This window comes from Stegostoma tigrinum, chromosome 8 (genome assembly GCF_030684315.1).
Source record: "Stegostoma tigrinum isolate sSteTig4 chromosome 8, sSteTig4.hap1, whole genome shotgun sequence".
NCBI classification, from domain to species: Eukaryota; Metazoa; Chordata; class Chondrichthyes; order Orectolobiformes; family Stegostomatidae; genus Stegostoma; species Stegostoma tigrinum.
This window is the reverse complement of record NC_081361.1, coordinates 57,199,038-57,224,700: the sequence shown is the minus strand read 5'-3', so window position 1 is coordinate 57,224,700 and position 25,663 is coordinate 57,199,038. Positions and strand designations below refer to the sequence as shown.

The following is a 25,663-nucleotide window of genomic DNA, read 5'->3' as shown; positions in this document are numbered from 1 at the left end:
ATTACTTTTCATTTTGTACCTTCAATCTCGAGTTTTCACCCACATCATCTTTAATGCGACTCAGCCATAATTCGTTAAACCAAGATGGGTCTCTGCAAAGGTTGCAACAGCAAAAGAAACTGGTTAAACCCATGCCATCTGGCCATTTGGCGATTTACTTGGAGAGACTAGATATTATGTTTATGGTGAAGCATAAATGGAACATGAGGTAGACAGAGGGCAAACTTGAAAAGGGATTACTTTATTGTGTATCCTCTCAGCTCCACAGGTTCCTCTCGCCCCAGGTTCCGGTCACCTGACCCACTCTCTTAAAGGGGTGACACACTATCAATTACAAACATAACACAACTTTCCCTATTCAGCACTTCTTTTTCTCTTACCTTTCCTCAGCTTTCATAAGAGAACAAGCAATAGATACAGTGGAACCCACCAGCATGCATTGTTACATTAGCACTGTAAAAGTGGAACAAATTAAGGACAGATCAAGCAATCCTCAACTATTCATGAGGTGCGGAGAGCTATTAGCAGCAAAAAAATTGTATACACACGCTCAAAGCAGCCACCCCTAAAAGGAATTGATAGTGTCCAAAAATTGGAGAGAGGCAAATGTCATTCCCTTGTTCAAAAAAGGAAATAAGGATAATCCTGGAAATTACAGGCCAGTTAGCCTTTCGTCATTGGTGGGCAAATTATTGGAAAGGGTTCTCAGAGATAGGATTTATGATCACTTGGATAGTCAGCACGGATTTGTGATCAGTAGATCATGCCTCACACACCTTACTGAATTCTTTGAAGAGATGACCAAACACGTAGATGAAGGTAGAGCAGTGGATGTGGTATACTTGGATTTAAGTAAGGCGTATGATAAGGATTTCCATGTAGGCTCATGCAGAAGGTAAGGAGGCATGGGGTATGGGGAAATGTGGCAGATTAGATTCAGAATTGGCTGACCCTTAGAAGACAAATGGTGGTAATGGAAGGAAAATATTCAACATGGTGCTCATTTATGAGCTGTATACCACAAGGATCTGTTCTGGGTCCTCTTCTATTTGTGATTTTTGTAAATATTTGGGTGAAGGAGCGGACGGGTGGATTAGTAAGTTCGCGGACGATACGAACGTGAGTCGTGTTGTGGGCAGTGTGGAGTGCCGTTTTCGGTTACAAAGGGACAGTGATAGGATGCAGAACTGGGCTGAGAAGTAGCAGATGGAGTTCAACCCTGAAAAGTGTGAGGTGATTCATTTTGGAAGGGAAAAACTTGAAAGCAGAATATAGGGTTAACAGAAAGATTCTTGGTAGTGTGGAGGAATTCCAGGATCTTGGGGTTCATGTCCACAGTTCCCTGAAAGCTACCAAGGTGGATAGAGTTGTTATGAAGGTGTATGGTGTGTCAGCTTTCATTAACAGAGGAATTGAGTTCAAGAGCCATGAAGTTATGCTCCAGCTATACAAAAGCCTGGTTTGGCCACATCTAGAGTATTATATCCTGAACTGGTCACCTCATTACAGGAAAGATGTGGAAGCATTGGAGGAGATGCAGTGGAGGTTTATCAGGATGTTGCCTGGAATGGAGTGAAGGTCTTACAAGAAAAGGTTGAGAGAGCTTGGGCTTTTCTGTTTCGAGCGACGAAGGACGAGAGCTCCTCTAGTTTTCAGCGGCAGCAGCGCGAGCCAGAGTGTCAACAGGAAGATAAGGTTGTTTTTCTTTTCTTCAGTATAAAACTTACCTTGTGCAGCAGAGGCCATTGCTCCATTTTTTTTTGCAGCAGCAGGAGCAGTGACAGCGAGGACCAGGGGAAGGTAAGTTAATCCTTTAAAAACTTGCCTCATGAATAGGCGGAGCGCATGCTGAGCAGGAGCGGACATGGGACACGGGACACCTGAGTAAGTGAGGTAATATATTTGTGTGGTTGCTTTTCCCAAAACACTACTTAGTTAGTGTCTCCCACCCATCCTCCTCCTCTAATCAAAAAGAAGGTTCTGAGCACCGATTCGGTAAGGTTACTAGTTTGTTCTATTCAATAGTCTGTTTGGGAATTCAGAACAATGGGAATGGATGTTCGGGCAGTTGCATGCTCCTCCTGTAGAATGTGGGAGGTAAGGGTCACCACTAGTATCCCCACTTACTTCATCTGCGGGAAGTGCACCCAACTCCAGCTCCTCGGAAACCGCATTAGGGAACTGGAGCTGGAGCTGGATGAACTTCGGATTAGTCGGGAGGCTGAGGGAGTAATTGAGAGAAGTTACAGGGAGGTAGTCACACCTCAGGTACAGGAACAAGGTAGTTGGGTTACAGTCAAGGGACGGAAAGGGAATAGGCAGGCCGTGCAGGGATCCCCTGTGGCCGTTCCCCTCAATAACAAGTATACCGTTTTGGATACTGTTGGGGGGGGGGGGGGGGGAGGGAGGGGAAACTTACCAGGGGTAAGCATTGGGGTAGAGGTTTCTGGCACAGAGTCTGTCCCTGTTGCTCAGAAGGGAAGGGGGGCAGAGGAGGAGAGCATTAGTCATTGGGTACTCCATAGTTAGGGGGTCAAATAAGAGATTCTGTGGGAACAAGAGAGACTCACGGTTGGTGTGTTGCTTCCCAGGTGCCAGGGTCCGTGACGTCTTGGATCGTGTTTTCAGGATTCTTAAGGGGAAGGGTGAGCCGCCCCAAGTCATGGTCCACATAGGCATCAATAACATAGGTAGGAAAAGGGATGGGGATGTAAGGCAGAAATTCAAGGAGCTAGGGTTGAAGCTTAGAGAGAGAACAAACAGAATTGTTATCTCTGGTTTGTTACCCGTGCTACGTGCTAGCGAGGCGAGGAATAGGGAGAGAGAGCATTTGAACACGTGGCTACAGGGGTGGTGCAGGAGGGAGGGATTCAGATACCTGAATAATTGGGGCTTGTTTTAGGATAGGTGGGACCTCTACAAAAGGATGGTCCACACCTGAACCAGAGGGGTACCAAAATCCTTGGGGGGGGGTGCGGGGGAAGAGATTTGCCAATGCTCTTCGGGAGGGTTTAAACTAATTCAGCAGGGGGATGGGAACCTGAGTTGTAGCTCCAGTGGACAGGAGGCTGAGAGTAGTGAGGTCATGAATTAGGTTTCAAGGTCACAGGAGTGTACCGGCAGGCAGGAAGGTGGTTTGAAGTGTGTCTACTTTAACGCCACGAGCATCCAGAATAAGGTGGGTGAACTTGCAGCATGGGTTGGTACCAGGGAATTTGATGTTGTAGCCATTTCAGAGCAGGGACAGGAATGGTTGTCGCGGGTTCCGGGGTTTCAATGTTTCAGTAAGATCAGGGAAGGTGGTAAAAGAGGGGGAGGTGTGGCATTGTTAGTCAAGGGTAGTATCATGGTGGCAGAAAGGACGTTTGATGAGGACTCGTCTACTGAGGTAGTATGGGCTGAGGTTAGAAACAGGAAAGGAGAGGTCACCTTGTTGGGAGTTTTCTATGGGCCTCCGAAAAGTTCCAGAGATATAGAGGAAAGGATTGCAAAGATGATTCTGGATAGGGGTGAAAGTCACAGGATAGTTTGGTATGTGGGGCTTTAACCTTCCAAATATTGACTGGAAACACTATAGCTTTGAGTACTTCAGATGGGTCAGTTTTTGTCCAATGTGTGCAGGAGGGTTTCCTGACACAGTATGTAGATAGGCCAACAAGAGGCGAGGCATCATTGGATTGGTACTGGGAGATGTACCAGGCCAAGCGTTAGATTTGGAGGTAGGTGAGCACTTTGGTGATAGTGACCACAATTCGATTACGTTTACTTTAGCGATGGAAAGGGATAGGTATATACCGCAGGGCAAGAAATATAGCTGGGGGAAAGGCAACTACGAGGCGATTAGGCAAGATTTAGGATGGAGAAGGAAACTGCAGGGGCTGGGCACAATTGAAATGTGGAGTTTGTTCAAGGAACAGCTTGATAAGTATATACTGTCAGACAGGGAGGAAGTGGTTGAGCGAGGGAGCCGTGGTTTACTAAACAAGTTGAATCTTTGTCAAGAAGAAGAAGGAGGCTTATGCAAAGATGAGGCGTGAAGGCTCAGTTACGGCGCTTGAGAGTTACAAGTTAGCCAGGAACGACCTAAAGAGAGAGTTAAGAAGCGCCAGGAGGGGACCTGGAAGTCTTTGGCAGGTAGGATCAAGGAAAACCCTAAAGCTTTCCATAAGTATGTCAGGAATAAAAGAATGACTGGATAAGATTAAGGCTAGTCAAAGACAGTAGTGGGAAGTTGTGCTTGGAGTCCAAAGAGATAGGAGAGGTGCTAAATGAATATTTTTCATCATTATTCACACAGTAAAAAGACAATGTTGTCAATGAGAATACTGAGATACAGGCTATTAGACTAGAAAGGATTGAGGTTCATAAGAAGGAGGTGTTAGTAATTCTGGAAAGTGTGAAAATAGATAAGTCCCCTGGGCCGGATGGAATTTATCCTAGGATTCGCTGGGAAGCTAGGGAGGAGATTGCAGAGCCTTTGGCTTTGATCTTTATGACATCATTGTCTACAGCAATAGTGCCAGAAGACTGGAGGATAGCAAATGTTGTCCCCTTGTTCAAGAAGGGGAGTAGAGACAACCCTGGGAATTATAGACCAGTGAGTGTTACTTCGGTTGTGGGTAAAGTAATGGAAGGGATTATAAGACATAGGATTTATAATCATCTAGAAAAGAATAATTTGATTAGGGATAGTCAATGCGGCTTTGTGAAAGGTAGGTCGTGCCTCATAAACCTTATTGAGTTCTTTGAGAAGGTGACCAAACAGGTGAATGAGGGTAAAGCGGTTGATGTAATGTATATGGATTTCAGTAAAGTGTTTGATAAAGTTCCCCACAGTAGGCTATTGCAGAAAATACGGAGTCATGGAATTGAGGGTGATTTAGCAGTTTGGATCATAATTGGGCTAGCTGTAAGAAGATAGAGGGTGGTAGTTGATGGGAAGTGTTCATCCTGGAGTTCAGTTACTAGTGGTGTACCGCAAAAATCTATTTTGGGGCCACTGCTGTTTGACATTTTTATAAATGACCTGGGTGAAGGCGTAGAAGGGTGGGTTAGTGAATTTGTGGATGACACTAAAGTCGATGGAGTTGTGGACAGGACGGAAGGATGTTGCAGAAGACTGGCGGATGGTGATACAGAGGGACATAGATAAGCTGCAGAGGAGGGTTGAGAGGTGGCAAATGGAGTTTAATGCAGAAAAGTGTGAGGTGATTCACTTTGGAAGGGGTAACAGGAATACTGAGTACTGGGCTAATGGTAAGGTTCTTGGTAGTGTAGATAGGTGACAGATCTCGGTGTCCATGTGCATAGATCCCTGAAAGTTGCCACCCAGGTTGATAGGGTTGTTAAGAAGGCATACGGTGTGTTAGGTTTTATTGGTAGAGGGATTGAGTTTTGCAACCATGAGGTCATGTTGCAGTTGTACAAAACTCTGGTCCTCATACTTGGAGTATTGCTACAGTTCTGGTCGCCACATTATAGGAAGGATGTGGAAGCATTTGAAAGGGTGCAGAGAAGATTTACCAGGATGTTGTCTGGAATGGAGAGAAGGTCCTACGAGGAAAAGCTGAGGGACTTGTGGCTGTTTTTGTTAGAGAGAAAAAGGTTAAGAGGTGACTTAATAGAGACACACAAGATGATCAAAGGATTAGATAGGGTGGACAGCGAGAGTCATTTTCCTCGGATGGTGCTGGCTAGCACAAGGGGACATAGCTTTAAATTGAGGGGTGATAGATATAGGACAGATGTCAGAGGTAGGTTCTTTACTCAGAGAGTAGTAAGGGTGTGGAATGCCCTGCCTGCAACAGTAGCAGACTCGCCAACTTTAAGGGCATTTAAATGGTCATTGGATAAACATATGGAGGATAATGGAATAGTGTAGGTTAGATGGGCTTCAGGTTGGTTTCACAGGTCGGCGCAACATTGAGGGCCAAAGGGCCTGTACTGCACTGTTATAAACCTACAGCACAGGAAGAGGCCCTTCGGCCCTCCAAGCCTATGTTCTATGTTCTATGAGGTGACTTGATAAAGTTGTCTAAAACGACCAGAGGTATGGATAGAGGAGACAGCCAGTGACTTTTTCCTGGGGTGGACGTAGCTATTACGAGGAGACATAGTTTTAAAGTGAGTGGAGGTAGATATGGGGAGACGTAGAGGTAGCTTATTTACTCAGAGAGTGGTCAGGAACAGAATGCTTTGCCCGAGCAGTTAGTGGAGTCGGTTTCATTTGGTACATTTAAGCGGCTATTAGATAGGCATATGGATCATAGTATAAGGTAGGGGTGGAGGCTGGATAGGCCTTAGGATTAGAGTAAAAGTTCGGCATAACATCACGGGCCGAAATGCCTGTATTGTTCTATATTCTAGCTCACTGCCAAAAAGATATTGGCACGTTAAAACTGTCAACTTCAGCTGGCAATGTCACGCTTCTCTTCAGATTGCCCCTCCTCCTCTGAATACAACGTTGCCTCCCAACCCAAACTAAAGTCATTAGCTGGCTCAGTCCTTCCTGCAAATAGTTAGCTGCGTCTAGGGTTGCAACTGGTATCCACAGCTGATTGTTTATTTCGTCATGAGGCCAGTGTATCAATTTGCACAACACTGGGATCAATTCCTGATTTGGTAGGAATTCAATTTCTATTGCTTGGGAAATGTAAAAGTTACACTTACATTTGGTGCAATACTTGTGCTATTGCAGCTCCACTAATCAAATCGTAAGCATTTTGACACGCTGAGGACACATCAAATGTCTGTAACTATGAAGAAAACGCTCAAATTACACAAAGCAATTTGTAAACTTTGTAGTGTAAGTTATATTAATATACTCAACCAACTTACATACTTTCCATGGACCACAATATAATGTATAATTTAAACAGTAATTTCTGTTGCAGATTTTTCATTACATCAGAAAGGTATAGTTGATTCTTACAACAGAGTAAACAAGGGCAGCATTTTGTTTCATATTTCATGATGGATCATGGGTTTCTTTCATAACAAATCTACTACTGTGTTATTTTTCATTATGACTTGAGATTTTCTCACAATGAGTATGTTAGATATCAGATTTTGCCATTAAATTAAACATATCAGACTTATACAACAGGTACGAAGGGAAGGTTTTCAACAGCCATTACAGAGCTTTGAGATTACATGGCAGAAATGACCTGTGCATTTTTTTAAAAAACCATCTAAGATCTCCAATCGTGTTTACGTGTCTTTATGGAAATGCCCTGACATTGATTAGAAAATCTAAAAAACTACTAAAAATGTTAAGTGAATTAATATTTCATTTTAACAAACTAAAAAAAAAATCAGTACTCGAGCCAATAAACGCAATGTTGGGCAGTATTCTTGTCTGATATTCTCAGATCATCAACATTAATACCAATGCTTCACCTACAGTACATAGTTAATGTTAAATAGCTCAAAATGTTGGAAGGATTGAATCCATTATACTGATGAGTCCTTTCCAAAAATTCTAACTGACACATCAGTCACACAGTTATAATTCTAGTGTGCCCATATTTGAGAGCTGTGTGCCTTCACATTTAAACATAAGGCAGAGTCCCATGGAAACTGATTCTTGAACCTCATTACTTTGACTGGCAAAGTGAAGAACGTAAAGATAAACATGTATTTACATTACATTATGCACATTGTCCCCAAGCACATTACAGTCTGTAAAGTATTTTTAAAGGCATAATCACTGCTGTAGTGAATGAAATACACAACAAACTCCAGTATCAGAGGATCAGAGAATCCTGGATGTGAGTTTGCTCGCTGAGCTGGAAGGTTAGTTTTCAGGCGTTTAGTCACCATTCTGTGACGAAACGTCTGAAAACTAACCTTCCAGCTCAGCGAGCAAACTCACAATCCAGAACCTCAACCTGAGCTACAAATCTTCCTCAAAACTCGCTAATCAGAGAATCCCTAGTGTGGAAACAGGCCCTTCGGCCCAACAAGTCCACACCGAACCTCGGTGCATCCAACTCACAACTATTCCCCTATAACCCACCTAAGCTGCACATCCCTGAACACTATGGGCAATTTAGCATGGCCAATCCACCTAGCCTGCTTCTTTCTTTTTATTCTTTCTTTGTACGCAGCCATCATTGGCTAGGATGGCATTTGTTGCCCTTGAACCAGGTGGCTTGTTAGACGATTTCAGAGATGAATTATGGGTCAACCACGTTGCTGTAAGTCTAGATCAGGTAAGGAGATTAGCAGTAATGCAACAATAACAAGTAATCAGTCTTTTTAACTAAAATGAAAATGGAAAACGCTGGAACGCTGTAGGTCTGATAGCATCGGCTGAGGGAAAAACACAGAGCTCTTTCTCTCCCTACAGATTCTGCCTGCCTTTTAAGTGTTTCTATGATTTCTTACTTTCATTTCAAGGCTTTTGCTTTTTGCATCAATAGTACTGTTGCTACTGGAGAGCTTCCCCACGTCTAAATGACCAAAGTGAAGGTTTTCTACTCTCTGCAGCTGAAATGGGAGATTCCCACCCTTTTCTCAGCTTCTCTGGATAAATCCCACTACTTGCTGCCTTAATAAATTACTTCTGCTTTTTTTTGGAAAAGGTTTTACTAAATAATTCTCATTGCCTCTGACTTTTATAACAATGCCAACTTTAATGAAGTTTTTTCTGTTCTGGCTCATTCCTGCTACCTACATTTCCACAGTTTTTCTGCAACAAATAATAGTCTTTCTTTTCCATGTGTAGCTGAACTCTTTACATTGGGATATAAATAAGTACTTCTTTCCTTTACAGTCATTTTAATAATGGATTTCCCACATCTATTGCAGCCTTAATAAAGTGCCCTAAATTTCTTCTTCCTTTTGACATTCTGCGCTTAGGCTTTGAATGTGCCCCTTTATCGCTTTAATTCTAGCTACATGATGTCCCCAGGTCTGCGGCCTTCATTTGAAGTACTTTTGTGGCCATTGATTTTCCTTGTTGTAGCCATATCTCACGTGCCTTCCCACTAAGGTGGCAACGGTTGGCTCAATCTACAGGTACTTTTCAATACTTCTAGCTCATAAATCTGTACCATCTTTCCAATTCCTTCCTTACCCACCATGTATTTTAAATTTTACTCACAATGACTCCAATGTCCATTCACTTTTCAGGTAAAACGCAACTCAGGACTACTGCAGATCACTGGCACATGATAGACTCCGCAAAAGCTTTGGAGTGACTAATGTTTCATCTCTAGGGAATTCCTAAGTTTCCTGCTAGGAGTGCATGTCTTACAGGCCTGACATGTTTTTCCCATTGACTGTAGATTCTACTATTTGAATCTTGCCATTAGGGTTTCTTCTGAAGGTTTCTTGAATTTTCAGCCGTTCCTGCTGCTGACTGTCTGCATGAACAGGATTCTTAAAGTTGTACCTTAAGAAAATTTCAAATCTCCACTGCAGCCAGCATATGTCATGAGGTACTAAAGGAAATTCATACTGCTGCTTACCACATTGTATGCACATTTTTCACTGCTGATAAAAGTCTAAAGGTAGTAAAATGTTTTATCACATTATCACTTAAGGTAAGGACCTGAAAGGAGAGCGTAGCGTTGTCGGGACATTATTTAGGTTCACAATGAAGAAATTAAAATCATTAAGTTTTCTTTTGGTGCAAATTCACAAAGGCAAAACTCCGCTCCTCCTACCAACCATTCCCTCTGGTAATTGTCCCACAGTGGAGTTAGTTTACCTTGTGACGTCATTCATCTTTCATTCTGAATCTTTACTCTTAGGAAAATTCTTATATTTGGAATACAATTTCTGTTCCATAAATATTTCTTTAGACTTTTATCAGGTGTCACAATTTATTTTTAAAAACAGAAAAGATACCATATTATTTGCCGGGTCATAATTCTATTTTCTATATCTATAATCTTTTAATAGAGATGTTATGGTATTCTAAAGCTAAACGTTTATTTTACACATTTCATTGCTGCAGCATTAATGTTTACTTTAAGCTTGCAGGTGAAATATTAGCTCCTTCACAGTGTCAGAATTAGCCTTTTATTAGTTCACTCTCTATTAACTAGCTTAGGTTGCCAGCTCTTTTCTACAGAAAGTCAGCAAATTAAAGAATGGCCAAGACAGAAGTTGATTTTAAAATTAATCAGGTAATAGGCTTTTAAATGACTGTAGCTTGATAGAAGGAGAAACATGGGCAAATGTTTAAGTCCAAAGGTGTTTGAGATTACCTTCACTACTTTATAGTTCAACTATGTTTCATCCACCAGCAACATTAATTACTATTCAATTAATAATCATGTTGCTCTAATGCTTGGGGATAAATCTTCCGGTTAATGGATTGATATAGATGGTGAATTAGCACCCTGACAATGTGAACCCATGTGGAATTACCCAGGAAATTTAAATTTTGGATGGCAATTCCTCATGATAAGTACTTATCATGATTCTCCACAAATATTTATGACTTCTAAGTTGGAAGTTAACAATAGCCTAACACACAGGTAACGCCAAATCTGAAGCCTCTGTATCACTCCCAAACCTTAGAACTATTACCCAAGCAATGTAGCCTTCTGACCCACTAACACACTGTATCTATCAAATCTCATATCCATTCATTCATCTATCCACTAATGTTACAACTGGCTCTTTAGACTTAACATGAAACAACTAGCGCCATAAAATAAAAGGCAAGGGTGACATGTGTTCCCTCAACTATACTCCACTGGGACAGCGCTCTCTGATGGACATAACGACACACATTTCTGTGTAAGTTGAAGGAATACTGAAGAGAGTCATGTTATGAGAATTTTCCAATCCAGCAGTGATCTGACCATCAATGCCACTGCTCAGAAGATCTGTCTTTTTTAAAAATGTTTTAGATAGTTTCCAGATTATTTTAACTTTTGAGACATTTTCCAAGGAATGTATTTACAAATAGTTTGAAAAGAAAGTCATATATGAATCCAGTTAACATTTAAAGCTGAAAATATCAAATCTAAGAAATGAACATAATTTAGCCTGATTCAGGATTCACTTAATTACTTTAGGACAATGGCTTTTTCAGTTCATTTATAATAGTGAGTTCCACAGTTGTGTGTTGAATAAGAAGATCAACACAAACACATTAACAGCTTTTTCCAATGAAATAGCAAATTTTGAATAGAGAATAAATCATTTGTTATTTCACTGAATAAGTCCCTTCAAACCTTTACTATTTTCGACCAAAACAGTTGGCTAAACATACTAAAAACACATTGAAATGGCAACCGTATCTTATAGAAAAGGTTTAAATGCAAAGTGCACTTGATATAAAAGTAGAAAATACCATAGTTAATTTTAAATTTTCTGGACCATCCATCAACTCGTTACTCCACTTCTATAAAAGAATCTGTACAAATTTATTTGTAACACTGACATTAAACTAAGAACTGGAAAAAAAACTTTATTCTTTAAAATGTGCAGAAATATCTGCACAAAATTCCTGTGATGGAACCACCATTTTGTCAGAACTTGTCACCACTGTGAATTCACAAATCATTTGGATTCCTGCTACTTGTATTGCATTCATCGTGACAAGATAGTCAATTATACAGTGGGTATAACTGTCTTCTATATTGGCATTGATAACTCCCAGAAACAGCAACTGCACTCTTAACTAACTGCATCATTTCATCATTTGCAAAAATTAAAATTGCCTTGCATGTAGAACATTGTGGGAAGTAAAGGAAGAAATATTTGTATTATCTATAAGTACGGGTGAGGTGCCTGATGACTGGAGGGTGGCTAATGTCGTACCTTTATTTAAGAAGGGTTGTAAGGAGAAATTGTGGAATGAGAAAACCTGCAAGTCTGACTTCAAGATAACAAAGTGTGAAGCTGGATGAACACAGCAGGCCAAGCAGCATCCCATGAACACAAAAGCTGACGTTTCGGGCCTGGACCCTTCATCAGAAAAGGGGGATGGGGAAAGAGTTCTGAAATAAATAGGGAGAGAGGGGGAGGCGGACTGAAGATGGATAGAGGAGAAGGTAGGTGGAGAGGAGAGTATACGTGGGAAAGTAGGGAGGGGATCGGTCAGTCCGGAAAGTTGTGGGTAGGTTGTTGGAGCTGATTCTAAAAGATAGGATTTATTAGCATTTATCGAGTGAAAAATGGATGAGGAATAGTAAGCACGGTTTTGTGCGAGAAAATAGTTTCTCACAAAATTAATTGAATTTTTGAGCAAGTTACCAAAAAGGTCAATGAGGGCAGAGTATTGACACTGTTTATTTGGACTTCAGCAAAGCTTATGACAAGGTTCCACATGGTTGACTAATTAGTCAAGTTAGGTCACATGGGATTCAGGTTGAGTTTGTCAATTGGATACATAATTGACTTAACGACAGGAGACAGAGTGGCGGTAGAAGGCTGCTTTTCAGGCTGGAGGCCTGTCATCAATGGTGTTCCACAGGGTTCAATTCGGGGTCCTCATATTTTATCTGTCATTTATATAAATGATTTGGATGAGAATATAGAATGCATGGTTAGGAAGTTTGCAGATGACACCAAAATTTATGGCACAGTAGAGTGGAGAAGGTTTTCTAAGATTACAAAGGGATCTTGATCAAATGCGTCAACGGGCTGAAAAATGGCAGATAGAGTTCAATTTGGATAAACGCAAGGCATTGCATTTTGGTACAACAAAGAAGGGCAGGACTTATTACAATTAACGGTAGGACCTTGAGTAATGTTGTAGAACAGAGGGACTGGGGTAATTCTTTGAAATTTGCATCATATCTACACAGGATGATTAAAAAGGTGTTTAGCACTGTTGCCTTCATTGTTCAATCCTTTGAGTGTAGGAGTTGGGAAATCATGTTGAGTTTGTATAGTGCATTGGCAAGGCCTCTTCTCGAGTACTGCGTCGAGTTCTGGTTGCCCAGTTATTGTAAGGATATGATTAAGCTACGGGGGGGGTTCAGAAGAAATTTACCAGAAATTTGCCAGTTATGGAAGATTTGAATTATAAAGATAGATTGGGACTTTTTCCACTGGAGCATAGGAGATTGAGAGGTGACCTTTATAAAATCATGGAGGGGTAATGATAGGGTTAATGGAAGGTGTCCTTTCCCTCAGATAGGAGATTTTGAGACCAAGGGAGCACATTTTTGAGGAGGGGAGAGATTTATAAGTGACACAAGGGGTACTTTTTATTTTTACACAGGTGATTTATGTGTTGAATGAACTTCCTGATGAAGTCATGGATGCGGGAATACAATGTTTAAAAGACGCTTAGGTAAATACATGAATAGGAAAAGATTTGAACAAACATTGGCCAGGAGCAGGCATGTGAGACTAGTTTAGTTTGGGATTATGTACGGAATGGGCTGTTTGGTCTGAAGGGTCTGTTTCCATGCTGTATGACTCTAAGACTCTATGTGGTTCATCTCAAAATGAAGCTCTTATTACCATAAACCACCATGTTAAAATACTCTTTCATTTTTCTTTCATATTGACCTATACACATTGGCCTTATGTGAATTTCAGGACACACCTCAAACTTTTATAAAAACACAAGAGCCAGGAGTAGGCTATCTGGCCCTTCAAGCCAGCTCCACCATTCATAGAATCATGGAATCATAGAATCCCTACAGTGTGGAAACAGACCCTTCGGCCGCACCAGCCCTCAGAGCATCCCACCCAGAACTATTCCCCTATATTCCACCTAATCTACAGATCCCTAAATATTATGCGCAATTTAGTATGACCAATCGCCCCAACCTGCGCATGTTTGGACTGTGGGAGGAAACTAGAAATAAGATCATGCTGACTTTTTTGTGGCGTCAGCTCCACTTACCTACATAACCCTTAATTCCTTTACTATTCAAAAAGTTATCTTAACTTTAAAAACATTCAAAGAGGAAGCCCCAACTACTTCTACAAACTCACAACCCTTTGAGTGAAGAAGTTCTTCCTCATTTTAGTCCTAAATCTAGTCTGCCTAATTTTGAGGCTATGCCCTCTGGTTCTAGTTTCACCCACCAGTGGAAACATCCTCCCTGCTTCTATTTTATCTATTGCCTTCATAATTTTATATGTTTCTATAAGATCACCCCTCATTCTTGTAAATTCCAATGAGTATAATCCCAGTCTGCTCAATCTCTCCTCATAAACCAACCCTCAGCTCCGGAATCAACCGAGTGAACCTCCTCTGCACTCTCCAGTGCCTGTACGTCCTTCCCCAAGTAAGGAGACGAAAACTACACACAATACTCCAGATTGGCCTCATTAGCACCTTTTACAGCTGTAACATACCCTCCTTGCTTTTAAACTCAATACCTCTAGCAATGAAGGTCAAAATTCCATTTTCGTTAATAATCTGTTGCACCAGCAAATCACCCTTCTGCAATTCATGCACAAGGACACCCAAGTCCTCTGCACAGCAGCACACTGTAAATAATCATCCTTTTTACAGATATTCCTATCAAAATGGATGACTTCACATTTATCACCAGTGAATTCCATCTGCCAGACCTTTGCCCATTCACTTAAACTATCTATGCCCTTCTGCAAACTTTTAGAGTCCTCTGCACACTTTGCCCTACACTCATTTTAGTGTCATCGGCTAACTTTGACACACTACACACGGGTCCGCAACTCCAAATTATCTATGTAAATTATAAACAATTGCTGTCCCAGCACTGATCCCTGAAGCACATCACTAGTTACTAACCACCAATCAAAAAAATACTGATTTATCCACACTCTTTGCTTCCTGTTAGTTAACCAATCCTCTATCCATGCCAATACATAGCCTGTAATGCTGTGGACCTTTATCTTATGCAGCAGCCTTTTGTGAGATGACATAGATCGGCTTTCTTATGCACTATAACCTTAGATAGTTCCATGGAAGATACCCAATACCATGTGTGCTGTAGATTTCTGCAATCTTTCTCCATTTATAAAATATTCACTTCCATTCCGCCTGCCAAAGTACGTAACCTCATATATTCTCACATCATATTCTGTTTGCTAAGTTTTTGCCCACTCATTTAACCGGTTTATATCCCTTTGCAGACACATTGTGTCATCCTCATCACATGCCTTCCCACTTATTTTGTATCATCTACAAAACTTGGCTGCAGTAAATTCACTCTCCTTATGAAAAACACGAATACATATTATAAATAATTGTCACCCCAGCACTGATCCCTGTGGCACTCCACCAGTTACAGTTTGCAATCCTGAAAATGCTACCTTTATCCCAAGTCTCTGCCTTTTATTAGTTGGGCAAAGTACTTTTTCAAACAACTTCAAGAAATCCAGATATATTTTCACCCCTGCTTTCCTTTTGTTTCCTTTCTGTTATTTCTTCAAAGAATTCTAATGAACTCATCAGATATGATTTCACCTTCAGAAAGCTGTACTGATTCTGCTTGATTATTTTATGTGCAATACTGGTTATACCTATTAATCAAGAGATTAGAGAAGAATGTAACATGGTTAATACATTAATCATTGGTGGATTTCATTTGCATTTGGACTGAACAGAAATGATGTACAGGATGAATTTCTGAGGTTTGTTATGGATGGTTTCCTCGAGCAGTATGTTGAGGAACTGACTAGAGAACAGACTATTTCAGATCTAGTACCTAGGTCTGGTGCTAATTAATAATTTTGTAAATGAACTATTATAGATGAGTGGCTATGATGTGATTGAAGCTTACACTATGTTTGAAAGCAAGGTAATGTAATTTGAAACCAGTTAAATTTGAATATAGGAAATTATGAGGGCAAGTGGATCAAATTGGCTGAAGTGGATTGTGAAAAATATTGTAAAATACAAGTCTATATCTAGGTAATGAGTAATCTTTAAATAATTGTATGCATTTATTTATAGCAACTACACATTTTTTAAAGATATAATGACCCTCAAAATGTCAAAGGAATTTAGGGAGTGTTTGAGATTAAAATTATAAGAAAAGGCCTATAAGGTTTCGCAAAATAGTAGCACACATAAGGAGTGGGAGGATTTTTGAATACAGCAATAGAGAAACAAGAAATGAGAATGGAATATAAATGTAAACTAGCAAACTTAAGAATGGACTGTAATATCTTTTACAGTTATGTGAAAAGGAAACTTTTAAGTAAGACAAATATGGGTCCATTAGAGGCAGAGTCAGGGGAGCATTTACAATGGGGAACAGAGAAATGGCAGAGAGGCTTAATTATTACTTCGTTTTTGCCTTCACTGAACAAATTACAATAATTTCCCAGGCTTAGAGAATGAAGGGATGACAAAGAATGAGGAATAGAAGAAAATTAGTTTTAATAAGAAGGATGTTGGAAAATTTAATAGGACTGAAGTTTGATAAGTCAGCGATTTGCATGTGGAGATCAAATATAATATTTCCAGGTTTGTCGATAAAACAAAGTCACTTCACCAACATCTTCCACCCCAACCTCAAGTTCACCTGGACCATCTCCAACACATCCCTCACCTTCCTGGACCTCTCTGTTTCAATCTCAGGCAACCACCTAGAAACCGATGTCCATTTCAAGCCGACCGACTCACACAGCTACCTAGAATACACCTCCTCCCACCCACCTTCCTGCAAAAAATCCATTCCCTATTCCCAATTCCTTCGCCTCTGCCGCCTCTGCTCTGAGAATGAGGCATTCCACTCCCATACATCCCAGATGCCCTCATTCTTCAAGGACTGCAACTTCCACCACCCCCCCACCGCCGCAGTGGTCAAGAACACCCTCAACCGTGTCTCCCGCATTTCCCGCAACTCATCCCTCACATCCCGCCCCCACAATAACTGCCGAAAGAGGATCCCCCTAGTCCTAACATATCACCCCACCAACCTCCAGATACAACGCTTCATCCTCCGACACTTCCGCCATCTACAATTCGACCCCACCACCAAAGACATTTTTCCATCCCCACCCTTGTCTGCCTTCCGGAGAGACCACTCTCTCCGGGACTCCTTTGTCCGCTCCACACTCCCCTCCAAAACCACCACACCCGGCACCTTCCCCTGCAACCGCAGGAAGTGCTACACTTGCCCCCACACCTCATCCCTCATCCCCATCCCAGGCCCCAAGTGACTTTCCATATCCAGATGTTCACCTGCACATCTGCCAATGTGGTATACCACATCTGCTGTACCTGTTGTGGCTTCCTCTACATTGGGGGAAAAAAAGCGGAGGCTTGGGGGACCACTTTGCAGAACCGCCAAGCTCGGTTCGTAATAAACAACTGCACCTCCCAGTCGCAAACCATTTCAACTCCCCCTCCCATTCCTTAGACGACATGTCCATCCTGGGCCTCTTGCAGTGCCAAAGTGGTGCCACCCGAAGGTTGCAGAAACAGCAACTCATATTCCGCTTAGGAACCCTGCAGTCCAATGGTATCAACGTGGATTTCACAAGCTTCAAAATCTCCCCTTCCCCCACTGCATCCCAAAATCAGCCCAGCTTGTCCCCGCCTCCCTAACCTGTTCTTCCTCTCACCTATCCCCTCCTCCCACCTCAAGCCGCACTTCCATTTCTTACCTACTAACCTCATCCTGCCCCCTTGACCTGTCTGTCCTCCAGTACTGACCTATCCTCTCCCTATCTCCCCACCTATACTCTCCTCTCCACCTATCTTCTCCCCTATCCATCTTCGGTCCGTCTCCCCTTCTCTCCCTATTTATTTCAGAACCCTCTCCCCATCCCCCTTTTCTAATGAAGGATCTAGGCCCGAAATATCAGCTTTTGTGTTCATGGAACGCTGCTTGGCCTGCTGTGTTCATCCAGTTTCACACTTTGTTACCCTAAATAGGACCTGTTTTGTGTGGAAGATGCAAAAGGGCTTTAAGAGGACTTGGAAGACAGTGAGTGGATAAGAACATGTCAGATGAAATATAATATGGAATGAAGAGTGTTATCCACTTTGTTAGGATGGTCACATGTGCAGAGGATTTCTTAAATAGTATGAGAGTACATTGATTTCTAAATACCATTGACCTAAACAGTTATGGAAAATAAAACCCGAAAGAATTGCAGATGCTAGAAATCAGAAACAAAAACAAAAATTGCTGGAAAAGCTCAGCAGGTCTGGCAGCATCTGTGGAGAGAAATCAGAGTTAACGTTTCGGGTCCAGTGACCGTTCCTCAGAACTATTGGTAGCTAGGAAAATGTTGGTTTCAATGCAGAAGATAGGGTAGGAGGGGGGAGTAAGTGGTAAATGGCGTGTGAAGATTGAGCCCAAAGAGACAGAAGAAGAGTTGGACAGACAAAGGAGTGGATAGCAACCAGCCTGGGAGAATAAATAGCTACCAATGGGAACAATTACTGACTAACAATGGATTATGTATAGCAGCAGATGTTGTGATTATAAGTCCTTGTGTGTCGGGGTTGGGATAAGGACATGGGAGAAGGTGCCTCAAGCCTAACAACACTGAATGCAATATTGAATCCAGAAGAACAGGTATGGAGATAGGTTGGAAAAAAGGCACTGAAGTAAATGATCAGCCAAGATCTTATTGAATGTTGGAGCAGGATAGATGGGCTGAATGGCCTACACCTACTCCTTTATTCCTATCCTGAAAGTACTGACCTGAAGGACAAGCTATGTACATTGACTGGCCTCTAGTGCTCTTTATAAAAACCTAAAGCACTGTGGATGCTGTAAATGAGGAACAAAAACAAAGTTACTGGAAAAGCTCAGTCAGTCTGGCAGCATCGGTGAAGGAGAAAACGGAGTTAATGTTTCAGGTCCGGTGGCCCTTCCTCAGAACACTCTAGTGTTCATTCAGCGTGAGACTTTTGCAAAACAATGGAGACTGTCATATCTAAAGTAAATGTCAAAACTCCTCAAATGGCATTACAAGTAAATTCTAAATCAGATTTTAATTCTAGTAAAAACACAAAGCGCTGAAGAAACTTAACATACTTGAATGTTAACCCTATTTCTGTTCCGAGTCCAATCAGACACTCCTTATTGTCACCAGATGCAATAATAGCAACACGATCTTACTTAAAGCATACTGATTGGTAGCAAATACCACTGATGATTGTTGCCTTGACATTAGAGGGAGAAAAAACAAGTTACATAAAAATTTGTTAATGAGTGAATTATGTCCAAAGAGAAATATTCTTTCCCTCCCACAGCTGATATTGAATAATTGAAGTGTTTTGAGCACAGCCTTTCATAGGCCAAAGAAAGAAGGACACTTCAAGGTGCAGACTTTTGGAGAAATCATTTGAACTACAAATTTACTATCCAAGTGAATTACCATCAAAGCAATGTTTTGCTGCAGAACACAGCAAACACACAGCTTCATCCAGGTGTTAAATTACCCACACTGAAATCAGGCAAGAAATGCAAGGCCGCCAACAGCTGGTAGGCAAAAATGCTTCACTTCTCAAGCAAATTTTAAAAGTTTTTAAAACTTTTCCAGTGTTCTGAAATAACCTTCATGTCTTGTGATAATAAGAAAACCTGATTGTTATTTGGATCAAAAAAAACCATAGTATAGGCAAACACACACCACAATGTTTCTGAAAAGTGTGGGGAAAACGGATGTACTTAACCTATAAGCCATCAGATTTCAAATCTGGATGTTCTGCCAGGCAATAAACTTGTTTGTTTTTTTGTGTTTCTTAAGTAATCATAAGGAGTAGTTCATTATGCATTGGAATGAAAACGAGGTTATAGCCTGAAACATTTGCATGGTATGTCACCAGCAATTAAGTATTTTTTGTGAACAGCAAGTGAATTCAAAGATAGTTGTTACAATCTGGTTGCCATTTAGTCTTTTTCTTTCCTTTCTGCTGTGTGGGCTCAACATATTGGCATCAGCTTTGCCGAATGCTTAGAAGCGCTTAGTTACGGAAATGAAATTCTGCCCTCTCAACTCCAAATTGACTCGAGTTTTTAAAAATGTTAATTGCCAAGCAAATCACCTTTTCTATTTCAGCTAACAGTGAAACACAATCTTGGGACAATCAGCTGTTATTCGTCGATTCTCAGGACTTTTTCAGCATTGTCTCAGTTGCCTAAAAAAAAGGCCTTGATGTTTACAAAAGTAAAATACTGGAAATGCTAAAAACCTGAAGGGTAAATTAATAAATAATGTTCAGAATGCTGAGCACAACAGGTGGAGAGAGAAACCAGATAAAGTTACATGAACGATGGAACAGGATGGACAGGATGGACAGGATGGTGGAATGGGTGGACACAGATGAAATTTAATGCAGAGAATGTGAAGAGAAACATTTTGGGAGGAGAGGTGGCATATAGGAAATTGTTGCAGGAAGAGACGTAGAGCTGTAGATGCACTAAATTTTGAAGGTGTCAGGACAGGTTCAGAACACAAGTGCCAGTAAGTTATAATACACTAGCTCAGAATCAGCTGGAGGAATTACTCCAGCTATATGCATAATACTTTAGGAAAGATGAAAAGGCATTAGAAAGAGTGCAGAAATAATTTACAAGAATGGTTTCAGTGCGATGATATTATGGCTCGAAGGGGTGTATTTTGTCCTGGTTTCTTTTAAAATGAAAGAAAGGTTGAGGCAGAGGTAAGAAGCAGTCTCTTCATAGCCATTAAAGTAAACAGCTTATGTGGCCTGGGGTTATTTTTAAAATTTAGAACGACAGAAGCATGGTGAATGGGAGGTATCATGGGGCCCACAGAACCAGCATTTTTAGGTTTAGCTTTCAACAGTTGCTGGAGTCTTGAAGCTGGGGGTGTAAGCTCTTTTTCCTCTCTCTGCTTCAGCTAAAAGCTGGGGTTCTCTTCCTGCTGCTAGAATTGCATGTGATGCAATCTATTTACTGAATTTGTCTTTGCCAAGGCTATGTTTCTGTAATGTTACTTCGTTGGAGCAGTTAATGAGTAGTAGCTAGAATATCTATTATTTTGTAAAGCATTTTGATCGTTACAGTTAAGCCATTTTAAAAATAAAAATTCTGTATTTTAATCATAGTATGAAAATTATGTATGTTTTGGTTAACGTTGAGGAGTTTTACCAAATCGAATTGCACATCAAATGCAATGCCTTATGCTTAACTTTAAAATAAGAAAAGGTTTGGATCTAGTTTATCTTAATATACTTTGTGGGGGCTTGGTCTGGTCCATAACATTAGGGAACAAGGCACTTCAGTTACACAGATAAACTGGAAAAGTCAAAGCTATTTGCCTTAGAGATGTGAAAGATTAAGAAGAACTGTGATAAAGTTGTTCAAAATTGTGATGGGTCTGAACAGAGTAGGTAAGAAAAGACTATTCAATTGCGAAAATGGCAAAAAGAGCCAGAGGTGACATGGGTCATGTGAGTAGTATATACTAAAGTTTACCCAACATATTGTCATCATCTGAAATCCACTGTACAAGAGTGTGGTGAAGAAAACACTCGCAGAGTTGTGAGGAAATGATGAGGCAATAGATTAGCTGAGGTGGACACCCTGGTTCACATGGCTCCTCTGCAGAATTACAAAACAGTTGTAGCGCAATGATTCATTCTATAATTTTGTACTTTGGTCGTATTCATCACAAGTTTAGCCTCAGTGAAAATCTAAAATGTACCGTAATGACTTAGATCAGTTAACAAGGGGAAACATTCGAAAGTACTTCAACGCAGTGTCATTAAACAAAATTTGATACTAAGACACAAATTAGAACCATGGGCCAAAGATTTGATCAGTGGATTTTCAGTAATATCCTAAAAAAGAGGTGCGAGGTTAGGATGTCAGGACCAATCATTCTTGGATAGTACTTTCTTTCCAGGGGAAAGTACCTATCTGCTCAACATTTGTTTGGCTTTTTTCCAACACTGACAGCCCAAATCAGAAACTCAGCATTATGAGGAAGATGACCAAATATTGCATCCATGAGGAAGATGACCAAATATTGCATCCATGAGGAAGATGACCAAATATTGCATCCATCAGTGCCAAGGAACCCAACTGGTTACTGCTCCAATGCATTGAACCTCTTCACTGTAAAACTATTGTTTAAAATTAACAGTATTTTAGGAATTTATTCATTCAAGTATCACACTAAGTCTTAAAACACAAAACATTTTGAGAGGAAGTTTTCCCTGTTTTAAGTTCTGAAGTAAAACTCAAATCTTATTTGCTACACTATGATGAAACTGGCATTTTCGTTGACATAACAAGGTGCAGTGCTTGATGAACACAGCAGGCCAAGCAGCCTCAGAGGAGCAGTAAAGCTGACGTTTCGGGTCTAGATCCTTCTTCAGAAATGAGGGAGAAGAAGGGGATTCTGAAATAAATGGAGAGGTAAAATGGGGGGAGGCGGGTGGAAGATGGATAAAGGAGCAGATAGGTGGAGAGGAGACAGACAGGTCAAGGAGGTGGAAGGGGGATGGGTCTGGGTGGGATGCTCTGAAGTTCGGTGTGGACTTGTTGGGCCAAAGGGCCTGTTTCCACACTGTAGGGATTCTATGATCGATATACATTGTTAAACCATGACTTCCACATCACAAGTCTCAAATTTTCTATCAATTACAGCATAAACATAAATGCAGTAGAAACATAGATGCCATGCAATCATATCTGCACATATCCTCAGAATTATTAAAGCACATCTACAAGCCAGATGTCCATTCACAATCCCCAAGAAGGAGTTCAACATAGCATTATACAAACATATAAATTAGGGACAGATGTAGGCCATATGGCTTCTCAAAGCCGCATTCAACTAGATCATAGTCGATCAAATGATGAAGAAGGCATATTTTGCTGGAGTATTTCGGATTCACTCATCAGGACAAATATAAGCATTTTAACAGGACCACTCTTATACGACAGGAAAAGGGGATGCTGATTGATTGCCAAGTTGACAATGGCATGGTGGCTCAGCGATTAGCACTACTGCCTCACAGCACAATGTAACCCAGGTTTGATTCTACCCTGGGCAACTGTGTGTGGAATTTGCACGTTCTCTCTGCGTCTGCTTGGGTTTCACTAGGTGCTCCAGTTTCCTCCCACAATTCAGAAATATGCAGATTATGTGAACTGGCCATGACAAATTGCCTATAATTTCTAAGGATGTTCAGGCTAGGTGGGTTAGCCATGGGGAATGTAGAGTTACAGAGATGAGGTGGGTCTGGTTGAGACGCTCCTGTGCAGGTTGGTGTTGACTCAATGGGCCAAATGACCTGCTTCCACACCATAGGGATTCTATGATTGGCCAAAGTTTTGCCATTTAGAAAACAGTGGAAAACTGCAGGATTCTCAAACGCCTAGGTGATTCAAAAAAAATGTCTATTACTTCATGAACATATTCATTTTGTTTGTAGAGAAGAAGCATCTGCATATAAATGCATACCACTCCTAGCAAGCTCAAATAATTATCTTGAATTTGTTGTTCATTTAGAGCTCACCACAAGATTGTTCAGCAAATGTTGCCTAACATGGAATCACATTTAATGGTAAATTTTACAGTACCATCATGATGTCAGGCATGTAATGCGTACATCCTAATGACTGGCTGATTGAATTAAACTGCATGTTCCTTCAGTCCTTAATAATGGGCATATGCAAAATGTACCCAACTGACACATGCATTCACAAAACAAATGTCTGGTGCTGCATGTAATCCCTCAATTGGGTGATATTAATGTTATCTTCAAAATGAATCTAATATTAAAGATGACCTGATCATCATAATTACTAAATTTACACCTTACACCATCTATTGAGCATACTAATCTCAACTGAGTGTACAATTAAATATTGATGTTAAATCTTAACTTTATTGCAGAGCTCACAAGAGAATGAAATTAATTTCTAATAAAAAGCAAACTAAATTAAGGATAAAGCTACACCATTGGAAAAAGCAGAGAATACACAGATCATTGGTTTCACAGCTTGTAATATGGCCTGATTTAACTTAAATATACTGTATTCATTATTTTTAATCTGAACTCTATCCAGTGATCAATATAGAGAAACAAAAAGTATTCTAGATGCTAGAAATTTGAAGTAAAAAAATCAGAAACTGTTGGAAATATTCTGGTCAGGCAGCACCCATGGAGACAGAAATAGTTACCATTTCAGATTGATTACCTTTGATTAGAATTGACAGGATGCCAACAAACTGAAATACTTACTCTGTTTTTCTCTCTCCATAAGAGCTACCTGAATTGACAATCTTTCATTTTCAAATAAAATGAAATCAATTCTACCATTAGAATAAATGGATAATAAGAAATAATCTTTCTGTAAGCTATATTCTGCCATGGACAGTTAATTTTTAAAAGCAAGAAAACTTACTTTCATCTAATGGATTTAAACAACAACTGAAGACATTACTAATCTGTAATTTGATTCATGGAATTAGCTAGTTTTACATGAAAATTAATTTACATGACTTAATTTTCCTCAGAATGTATCCACACATTAAAAACTTTTAAAATCTAAAAGCATGTTCATAGTTGACAATGCGTGGCAAAATAGGCAATTCTTTGATTTGACTGTTAATAGCCTATTTCATTAATATAAAATATTTTAAAGTATGAATCCTGCCTTTGAGTTTGAGAATTCCCAAAAGCGGAGATCTATTTTTATTCTCAGCCATCTGCAGTTAAACTACATCTTCCTGTACAATACCTGGTCCAGGCACAGCATGGTTGAACGCAACTGCCTATTTCGAATGTGTTCCTTTAAATTGTTCTGTTTCACTATACTTTAAATATATTTCAAGTACAATTGTTTTAAAATAAAGAATAAGTGCAGGATGCAGTTTCATTAATATTGACAGTGAAGAAATTGGCTCCAGCTCATTTAAACATTACTTTAAATCTGTACAATTTTTCCCGTGCAATACGAGATTTATAAAACCCGCTCCTGTTACACTATTTAAGTTTAGACTGACAAAACACAACATAACCTCGGTGGTTGAGGGCTCTTTGCAGTGTTTTCGAATAACACAATTGCTGTCGACAACAGTCGCTGTTTTGCTCGCTGAGGGCCATCATGGCTGTTTGAAAGCCTGACATTACACCTGTACTGGAGGACAGTCCAGGTGAGTCTCTCAGCACCGGGCTGCAAAGCAGCAAGCAGCCTCACTGCGCTTCAAGTTGCACTCACTTACCCAGATTATCAAACTGTCGCACAGGTCTGATTTATTCACTTCCATCAGCCCTCAGTTCATTAGTTTTAAAACACACACACACACACACACACACACACAACTTATTTTAACCTGAATCTTCGCTCTTCCGTCTGAGTCAAAGGGAAATTATGCCACAGATCGACAGCCCAATGGCCACTGAAAGCAACGACAGCTGGATAACCATTCGTCGACGTAGGGTGACCGACATTTGCACTGTCCATTCAGGACCCGTGTGTTATTCCAGCCCCGCCCCTAAACCTGAAACGAAGCGTCTCTCACGTCCAGCCAGGTAAACACTGCCAGAGTTTCAGGTAATCCTGCTTTCAGAAGCGTCCAGTGTGCAAACTGGAGTTAAACAAAAAAAAACAAAAATAAGTACAAGGTATGCAGGATATGCAACCTCAATGTTTTTAAAAATTCCACTCGTTTTATATCTATTCCAAAATGGCATTTTGGCATTTAAGATGTTTTTAAATTTAACAAAACTAAGGCTTTTCACTTACTTATGCTGTAAATGTAACATCGCAAAATATTTTAATAGTATATACTACACGGC

At 40.5% G+C, this 25,663-nt stretch overlaps 1 protein-coding gene across 2 annotated transcripts in view; it reads right to left on the bottom strand.

The window, feature by feature from the left end:
* Positions 1-25,208, bottom strand: part of hook1 (hook microtubule-tethering protein 1) — a 79,320-nt gene extending 54,112 nt beyond the window's left edge. For both annotated transcript variants that reach the window (XM_048538627.2, XM_048538628.2), the window contains exons 1-3: positions 25,087-25,208; positions 6,670-6,755; positions 20-92 (exon numbers count right to left, since the gene is read on the bottom strand). In XM_048538627.2, coding sequence (XP_048394584.2) covers positions 20-92; positions 6,670-6,755; positions 25,087-25,131 — 204 coding nt within the window. In that variant the 5' untranslated portion in view covers positions 25,132-25,208. The remainder of the gene's footprint in view (positions 1-19; positions 93-6,669; positions 6,756-25,086) is intronic.
* Between the last annotated feature and the right edge of the window lie 455 nt (positions 25,209-25,663).